This window comes from Capsicum annuum, chromosome 6 (genome assembly GCF_002878395.1).
Source record: "Capsicum annuum cultivar UCD-10X-F1 chromosome 6, UCD10Xv1.1, whole genome shotgun sequence".
Classification (NCBI taxonomy): domain Eukaryota; kingdom Viridiplantae; phylum Streptophyta; class Magnoliopsida; order Solanales; family Solanaceae; genus Capsicum; species Capsicum annuum.
In genome coordinates this window covers 174,832,290-174,842,439 of record NC_061116.1, presented here as the reverse complement: position 1 = coordinate 174,842,439, position 10,150 = coordinate 174,832,290, and the positions used below count along the sequence as shown (strand labels likewise).

Below are 10,150 nucleotides of genomic sequence, written 5' to 3'. Positions count from 1 at the left end.
TACATGTGATAGTTTATATAATTTAAAAAACTCGCTACGAGAAAAACAACACAAGATAATAAATAGCATTGAAAATCTAGAATTAGATATACATTACAGTACAATTAGGATAAATTATTATATAGAAATTTGTAACTCTGCAATTACTACAGGATAAAATGATAGACTATGAATATTTAAAATATTGGAGACAAAATATGGATGAAATAATAGTATTAGAAAAACTTATGAAAGATAATCTAATTGGATATTTTGAAACAAAAGATATAGAATATTTAGAATGCCTTCAAAATAATATAGAAGAATTACAAAAACTAAGGGAAAAAGATAAAAAATACTATAGTAAAACATTTAACTAATTACCATATAATCACCCCCAAGATATGAATATCGATAAAACTAATATAAATAAACTCAAAATAAAAAGAAAAAGAAAAATATTTAGAGAAGTTAAGAAATATCCACGCACAAATAAAAATAGATCTATAGTATTTATAAATAGATCTATTTACCACACAAGTTATCCGCAGATCTATTTACCATATAATAGATCTATTACACAAGTTATCCGCACCCCCTACAATTGGTATCAGAGCCTATGCTGTTTAAAGTTACGAAAGTGGTATATATGAGTAGTATATATTTGGATCTATTAATTTATTATTTGATTAATTTAAATTTTTGGTATATTAAATTTTCTTTTATGACAGTTATTATACTTTTTTCTATAGGTTTTATAATTCTACCTTCTGCTAGGTATAATTCTATTGGTGTATCTATTCCTTCTCTGAAACATGTTTTTATTAATATCTCTGTAGGATATATTGGATAAATAATTTGATTAAAGATTTTTATATGTCAATTTAAATAAAATATTTAGTCCTAATTAACTTAACTTGTAGATGGATTGATTTTGGTGAATTAAAAGTACCTCGAATGTAAAGGTCTCTATCTCTCAAGCTTAAATTAATTACCCTCTACCTTAAAACACACCAAATAAAATTAAAATAATGAACAATTGTACCATCAATTTTAACTCTCATCTTTGTAGAAAATTTATCGATACAACTCCATTGATATAACTCCATCACTAATTCTTCACATAGCATCGATATTGATGTCAGAGCTTCGTTTCAAACTCCTAATACTAAAGCAAATGTGAGTACACAATATTTAGTTTTAAATCATTTATAATAATATTTGCGCTGGCCAATATGGGTTAGTAATGAGCGAGAGTAGTGAGATAAAATGGTGAAAGGGAAAAATAGTAAAGAGAAAAGTGTGAGTAGAGGTGTTCGTGATTTGATTTGGATTAATTTTTTACTAAAAGAAAACTAAATTAATTAAGTTGGTTATTTATCTCTTCGGATTCTGTCAGATTTTAATTGTGTTAGTATTTTTAATTATAAAATATGAAAAATGCATATATTTTCTAGCATATTTTAGGTTGACTATATTCCAACTCTTTCGTAGATCCGTCACTTGAGGACTAAAAATGCACCAAAATGTCAACCTAGAACTGGTCCTTATCTCAGTTATACTTAAAGGACCAAGTTAAACAAACACTCGAACTTATGGGACTATTTAAGCAAGAAAACTAATAAGAAACGGCAAATCAAAATTTTGGCAAGTTTTCTCAGCCGCGATTCGCCCTTCTTCAGTCTCTTCCTTGCGGCGAAATCCAATTGTAAGTTCCATTTCCCACTGCAGCCTGTTAACCCCTGTATTTGTGAATTTTATTTCACCTTTTTATAATTACAGTGTCGGGCCAGCTTTCGCGCACCTGTCTTGTATTTGTGAATGTTTTGAGAATATGTTTTTCTTTTATTTGGTTCCATGTGATAATTGTTCCGAAGTCGAGTAGTACTCTGCTTTTGAGTATAACTGTTCCGTTTTCTAGAAACTTCTAATGTAGAGATATTTTCATTTATAGTAGAGTATACACTTTTTGTGATAAAGTTGGGAGGTGTAATGATCTAATTTTGGGGAATTTGACAAGTTGTACTTTACAAGAGAAATGGAGAAAGAGAATAAAGATATAAAATATGAAGTATTTGAGAATTGAGATCAATTAACTTAATGCCGAAAATCTTGATCAGAGTTAATTGGTAATTAATTACATAGGGTTGTGGTAGGCCAAAGAAGTACTGGGGAATGGTGATTAGACAGGATATGGTGCAACTTCAGTTAACCGAGGACATGACCTTAGATAAGAGAATATGAAGGTCGCAAATTAGGATAGAAGGAGGTAGAAGGTAGTTGAGGGTTGTCTCGTATTAGCATTGTTCTTGTACTGCTACTACTTCTTGTTTATTGTGCTTCGTTTATCACATTATTCTGCACTCTGTGGCCTGTTATGCTTTCTCTAATATTTTTTATGTCTTATTTGCTATGCCTTGTTCTACCTTTGTAACTGCCCCGTTATGTGTTACTTGAGTCAATGTTTGTCAGGAAACAACCTCATTATCTCCATAAGGTAGGGGTAAGGTCTGCATACACTCTGTCCTCCCAAACCTCACATGTGGGAATACAATGAGTATGTTGTTGTTGTTGTAATATCTCCTATAATTTTTATGGTGTTATTTGCAGAGAGTGAACTTGTAGAGAAGATTTCTAGAAAGGTGAAATGGGTTATACTAAGGAGCAATTGCTTGCCCGTTTACAGGTTCCTACTGCATCCGCAGATGTCTAGTTGTTTTATATGAATTTGGAACTGTTAATTCCAAGTCAAGAGGGTCTTACTAAAAAACAGTGTTAAAAGTTGTTGCAAAGTACTGATAGCTCATCTTATCTTTTGTTGATAACTTGAATATGTTATCATTCATAACATCCTTGAGGATGGGATGTTATGCTAGCAAGAATTTCACTGTAAGTAATCAACATTTTGTGTTCTTTTTAGGAGCTTCAAATTGATTTCACCAAACATGAACACCCAGTTGTTTTGACAGTTGAAGCACAGGTATGTAAACATTTTTGCATCCTTGTTAATTGCTCATCCATTTCGATGAGAGTTTTAAGTTCTCATTCACTCAGGCAAAGCATGTTGGGCATCTGAATGGGGCATTGAGTAAAAACTTATTCTTGAAGGTATGACAGACCTCTTGTTTTTCTTTCCTCAAAAGAAGTTGGTAGCTCCAACTTAAATCCACTCAAGTTCATGTGCTAAATATAATATGCATAACTTACTTCTGATGCAGGATAAGAAACATAGGTTTTACGTTGTTTCTGCACTGGCAAAAACCAATGTAGATTTGAAAGGTATCCATTGTCTAGTTTCCATTACTTTTGGGACAATGTCATATAATTTATCTTATATAGAGAGGTGTGTAGGAACAGAGTATCAGTGATCACATGTTGTGTACCAGTAGAGACTGCCATTATGCTACATGCCTTATCTCCATTTTATGTAAATCTGAAGTATTTTGGTTTTAACGGATGCTATGCATTCTGTTGAAACTGAGCAGTTTTGTCTCAGAGGCTTGGTTTGGGAAAAGGAGGGTTAAGAATGGCTCCTGAAGAAGCACTTGGGGAAGTACTTCAGGTTTGTCAAATTCCTTATGTGTTATCCTTTTCTTTTTTGTTCCGCATTTGGTTGATTCAGATGATGGTATGCCTTTATGTGCTGTTTCTTCCCCCTTACCCTGGTTTTCTGGATGTTCTTGTATCGTATTGTTAGTTTTTAGAACTTGTTTTGCCTTTTCTATAACTGCTACATGCCATCTGAAACAACGCACTATTATCCTTTCTTATGTTACTTTTCGAAGATGGAATTTTGCCATTTGAAAGGAGTCAACTGGAACAGAATAAAAGGAAAATAGGTCAACTAAATTTTGAATCAGGGGCCCTTGTTCAGAAGCTGAAGGAATCTTTACCAATCTTCTGTACTGTGTTATAATGCTTTGACTATATATTGATATTATACATATGTGAGTGGGTGTATGCCAATATTAAGAATAGGAACTTCTACAAGCAATACCTATTGCTCCTACAACTCAATGCCAAAGGATTCACTTCAACGGAAGTGAACAATACGGTATTAACTTTGCAATTCGGTACAAGGTTGAGGGTTTTACTGCTGGAGAATAATTAAAAGGTTATATCGAAAAGAAAATCATCAAATAGAAAGCTAATACATATGACAATAAAAGGTGATTTCTTCCCATCTGTTCTAGCCTAGGTTAACAGAGGTAAACCTGATACCCGTTGCTGGTGGGAGGTGGCAGGTATCCCGTGGATTTAGTCGAGGGCACGCAAGCTAGCCCGGACACCACTGTTATCCAAAAAAAAAAAGTTACTTTGATCTTCAGGTAAATAGTACTCAATCCAATATCACAAGGTAGCCTTAGACCAGTTACACTTCCACAAATTTACACCTTAAATATATGAATTGTAAAAAGAATCAAGAGACTATTAAAAGGTTTTGAATACATACATCATTCAGCGTAGGACAAAGATGGGCTGCCTCCTCATACTTTTGGCATGCCCCTTCAAGCAAAGAATAAAAGTCAAAATGAGGGATTATCGAACCACGAACAATATCTATGAAAAGGAAGATTCAGATCCTTTGATGCGTAGAAAATAGGATTTCTCTTTCTCACATTCTTTCTCCTTGTCTACAGATCGCTCCTAGAAAAAGCTTGCTTAGGATGACAAAAGAAAATTGCAAAACAATCAGTCCACAAAACTGAGAAACCAAATTACCTAAAGAACCAGTGCCCAATTATAAAGTGCATCATAATCTTCTTGATTTCTCTTTACTGCACTAGCATACCTGCACAAAGATCGGAACTCAGATAGCATTCCTGAAATATCAACGCTTAATATGTGAAAGATTCCTATTCAGTTCAGAATACAGATCCACAAGAATTGTGCACAAATGTACTAACCAGACCGACAACGACATACCCATTACCCAGTGCAATATCACAAGTGGGGAATGCACCAACCAGACCAAATGAGAAAATAAATAAGTCACCAAGAAATCCCATATTGACAGAAATGAGAAATATATTCTCAACATGACATGGAACAGATAGTGAAACTGTTGTTTTATACTTCAAGTTTTCTTCTTCTTCTCGCATAAGGTTGCAATTCATTTGTGGTCCTAGCAAATCACTTCAAAGTATTCAATTGATTCTAAAACTTATCTTTCACTGTGTATCATATATATGCTAGACTTAAGACTTACATGATACCTCAGTTCACTGTTATAACGAGTCCACGTGACATAGGTGGTGTAACTGATCATGGCATGCTTAGTTTGAGGTTTTCCAGACCCTCCTTCCTAAGTGCTTGCAGACGTGCAAAGTGAAATGCACTGATTATCCTTTTAGGGATTTCTTTTGTAGAAATAGTATTGCTCTTTTAACCGGAATTTTGCCATGAGCTGTCTCATGGTAAATCAATGGCCAAGGTCAATGAAGAAATCATCTGGGTAGTAATAAGCTCAAATTTTAGTGCTTGAATTTCTCTGTCTAGACCTTTTTGTTTAACTCTACCAAGTAGTGCAACACAATTGCATTATAAAAGTTATTTCCTACTTTGAAATTTTCATGTATTCATTCTTGAAAACCTTGGAAAGTAAGAAACCTTGGATGGTAAGAACCTCCTTAATGAAAGATAGCTCCTTGCCTTTTAATATCTGGTCCTTCATGAACGATAGCTCCTTGCCTTTTAATATCTGGTTTGTAGATGCTGAGTTTGTTTTAAATCTTGTAGAGGAAATATTGTTTAAATCTGGTGATGTACTTCTGCAACAAACTTAAAGGATATTCTTTTGAAGTGGAACTTTTTTTTCTTTAACAAGTAACTTATACATTATTGGCTTGAAGATGCTGTGGAGAAATCAGAATCATTACTCTTGTATCTTTCGCCAACTGCTTAATTTTTTCCAGAAAGCCCTTCTAATAGTTTTCTTCGTTACTATGCCAGGTACCGCTTGGTTGTGTCACCCCTTTTGCACTTGTAAATGAATCAGCAAGGTACTCATTTCACTCTTTTCCTAAGCTACAATAAAATTTCTGATGTTTTCCATTATCCTATGTCAACGGTTCTTAAGATGATAACTTGATATTCCTTTTCCCAAGGTGTGTTTCCTTGTTGTTGGATCAAGGATTTAAATCTCAGGGATGCTGCTTCTTCCACCCACTCTCTAATGATACAACAATTGGTAAGACGGTCCACTTTATGGTAGATTTCCACTTTCATTATCCTCATCCAAGAACTTTTAGTAAAACAAAAAAAAATTCTTTAAGCTTTTTTTCTCTTCTGAAATCACATATTCTGGAATAGTACACATAGCAAAACAACGTACCCCAGAACCATGAAGTGTAAGTATAAGAAAGCGATACATATGCTATCAAAGTAATTTAAAACTCTACATATTAGTAATTCAATGTATTGAAGAGCAAGAAACAAAATGTGGTTGTGAAATTTAGTGTAGAAGAAGAACATGGAGTCATGGTGATGGCTACTTGGGAACTTAGATGGAACAAACGACTACACAAAGAATGAAGTTTGCAGAGATTGATCATATGAAAATTGTGTGCATCAACTGGCACTTTACATTGCACCAGATCCAATGTTTCAGGAGAGGTCCAAACCATAGAAAGTGATTGTCACTCTGTCATAGAAAATATTCTCAATCTCCGCACATATGATTTCTGTAAGAGAGAGCATTAGATTGTAATAAGTGTATATAGAGTTCCAGCATGTAGTAGTATATACATTGAAAAGATTGAATATAAAAAATAGCCCAGGCGCAACACATTTTCTTGATGCATTCTCTCAATCTTCTCCCTGATTCTCTTACTTCTCACACATAATGCGTTTTTTGAACTTTCGCGGGGTAATGTTGTAAGTTGTCATTACATGTGATTTCTATGCTGGATTAGAAAGTTAATTCAAATATTAATGAGAGATGCAAAATTTACTGTCTTTTTTTCCATAACTAGAATATTGGAGATTATCAATTCTAAACTTTATAGTGAATTTTGCATTTACATTCTTGACTGTCTGGTTTATGGTTATGTAAGTGAGATATTTCTTGCAGCTCTTAATGCTCGTGATCTCGATAAATTTCTGAGTTCCATTGGAAAGCAACCTGCCTATGTTGACCTGGAGGTGATCTTTTATCTATTGCTTGGCTGAATTCATATGCTCGATCACTGAATCATCTGAAATTGATTTTGCTCCAGTTTCTTACATAACTTTTTTCCCCACTTTTAAGGCTAATCCTCCAGTAGGAAAGGATCAACCTCCTGATCTAGCATCTCTTGTTCCGTCTGATGCAATTGCCATATCAGGTCAACCAGACAAAGCAGCTCCTTCGCAAGTTTCTGACATGAATCATGCCCCTGTCAATAACAAGTCAACTGGAGTTTCAGGTAAACTTTTGTTGATGTTAATGCTTCACCGATTGCAGTATTGCATTTCAACAAAATTTATGCATCTTATAATATGTTGATGGTCAGAATTATCCTTTTCTGTACCCTATCTAATGAGAATCCAAATCTCCAAGAAATTTGATTCGTGGAGTTCCCAAAACCATCTGCATATGTTACTCTAAACATCTGTTATTTATTTCTAGCCATATAGTCCACATGATGCACAGAGGAATGTTTTCCATATCTGCTTCAAGTAACCCTCTGATTCTGCCCACATTCTAGTAAAGAGGGGAGATTTGCAGGAGCTTTTCACTTGAAGGTTAATTTCAAAATGTTGATAAGACTGTTGAGGTGTCTATCTAACGGTTTCCTCCAATAGGGGTTTATTTTTTCTTCACTTTTTACACGACAATGGCGGTTCTTGACACTGTATGTGATTGTATTCCAATTAGATATTCTCAGGAACTAAAGGCTTATTTAAAGTGGTTTAGTTTAAGTTCAACCATGAATTGGTGCCAATGGATCCATTCTGGGGACGGCAAATGGGTGGGTGGAAGTGGGTCGAGATGGGTCAAATTAGTTATCGGATCAAGACCCAACCCGACCAAAATTTGCTTGGGTCAAGATTGGTCGAAGAACGAGTCGTAACCCAACCCACCCAACATAACCGAACCTCTCCACTCTTTTTAAATATATCACACTTATTCAACGTAATACATTGAGCAGCTTAATTAGAAAGCATAAGTTGGAAATGAATGAAATGATAAAGTTGGTTTAATATTTTCCTCTATTTTTTTTTATTTTTGTTAAGTAAACATCATTAAAGCTGATTGTGTTCTTTTTGCTGTTGCATATTAAATTGCAGATTCAAGTTTTATGTGTATATATTAGCAGCAACAAAAGAGCACAATCAAAGGAACAATTGACCAACTTAATTAGAAAGCATAAGTTGGAAATGAATCAAATGATACAGTTGGTTAATATTTCCTTATTTTTTTGTTAACGTAAACATCATAAGATCCTTATTCACAAATTGGCCGGCAAAGAGTTTAATTTGCTGTTTTAAACTCAAGTTAGCGTGGTGAGGTTATAAATTTGTAATTTTCTTGTTGCTTAATCAAGTTGTAGGAACTGTTTCAAACAAATCAATCTGTCAAACTGTAATATGATGTGATTGTGAATACATGAAAGAAACTGACATCTATATTTCTTTCTACTTAAATAGCTAAAGCAGTTAAGCCATCAACTGATGTGCAGAAGAAGAAACCATCACATGGAGTTAGCTTATCAAACACGTTTGCTGATCCCGAAAAATTTGTTGAAAACTTCATAGAGAGGACGTCATCTCTTGTTCTTGCAGAGGCAAGTGAATGACACACTTCTCTCACAACTAAATTTTTATTGTGATGATTTGAGAAATGTAACCAGTTAAAATTTGTATCCAAAACAAATCCAGATAACGAAGGAGCATGCAAAGCAATCCAGTGAGAAACTTGGTGAAGAAGCCTTATCAGATAAAATTATGAAAAAGCTTGCGACAGAGCTACGGAGCTCAGCTGTGAGTAGCTACTTGCTCTTTTCTCATTACTGTGATGACATATTGTATGATTTACATTCATGCAGTTTTCAAATTTTATATTTAAGCATCGACAGGCAAATATATATTGAATAGAATGGTAGGAGAGTCTATCCTAACAGACATAATTTATTTCACTACTAACAGATGCATTAGTCAAACAGAAGTCATAATGTTAAAATATTCTAGTCATCATGTTAATGGAAGCAGTCAGTTTGGTAACTGGGATTTTGCTGTATACTTCTCAAAGCCAAAACTATCAAAGTAGTTTATAGAATGGCAAGTTTGGATAGGATGGGTTATTTTAAAAAAACTCATGCTCGCGCTATTTTGCTGCAGAAAATAAAAGGAAAAAGATGAGTTCGTCTAAATAGATGCTATTTTCACTATAGCTTTTTATCTGTGCAGACAATGTTCAAGAACACTGCGTATTCTGAAGGTTTTTCTGCTGGTAGTCGTCATCAAGCAAAGTGACTTTGAGATATGCTTGCTTGTTGTCTTGTATTTTAATTTGCATCCGATGAAAAACTGATGTCGTGATCCGATTCAAGTGATGGCTAAAATTGTGAAGTGCAATTTGTTCCGTTGTATTTTGTGCAAGTCGAAACGTCTTTCATTAGTAACTCACAAACCATTCTACCTTATTGTGCCATCACAATTCACATAGAGGGCTATTGTTTGAGATTTGATAGAGGATCAAGAAATACACGTTTCAACTGTGTATACTTCCGTTCGATGTCGTAACGTACAAGATAAGCATATTTATCAGGTAACGTGTTTCGATCTTGTTTTGATCATTAGTCAAATTATATATACAAAATTATTACTGAAGAGGAAGACTAAATAACACGTGGAATATCAGTTGGTATTTCTAACATGTGTGAGAGAGAGACATGGACATGTGAAACCATCTCTCGACACTTGTAGAAAATAATCATAATAGAAATATTAAAATTTAATATATAATAACCTGCTATGTTATATAGTACAAATAAGTATACCAAGAGATTATATCCTGCCCTACTCTGTCTAGATGTATTATATTTGTTGCTGCATTATGATGTAGTACGCTATATAAAAGCATAAAAATTTCATGTACACGTGTTCACAAATTATTCAGCCTTGTGTTCTTCATAAGTACGTAGGTATAAATATTCAGGTTAAAATATGAGATACTTCATCTGACGGC

The 10,150-nt window shown here is 34.0% G+C and overlaps 1 protein-coding gene across 1 annotated transcript; it reads left to right on the top strand.

The window, feature by feature from the left end:
• Positions 1–1,453: 1,453 nt before the first annotated feature.
• On the top strand, positions 1,454–9,684 carry LOC107872980 (prolyl-tRNA synthetase associated domain-containing protein 1). The gene is made up of 13 exons (XM_016719666.2): positions 1,454–1,687; positions 2,590–2,665; positions 2,900–2,959; positions 3,034–3,087; positions 3,198–3,258; positions 3,465–3,541; positions 5,932–5,981; positions 6,087–6,169; positions 7,052–7,122; positions 7,229–7,385; positions 8,611–8,747; positions 8,842–8,943; positions 9,370–9,684. The coding sequence occupies exons 2-13, from the start codon at positions 2,627–2,629 to the stop codon at positions 9,433–9,435; spliced, it is 957 nt and encodes a 318-aa protein (XP_016575152.2). The 5' UTR covers positions 1,454–1,687; positions 2,590–2,626; the 3' UTR covers positions 9,436–9,684.
• The last annotated feature ends 466 nt before the right edge of the window (positions 9,685–10,150 follow it).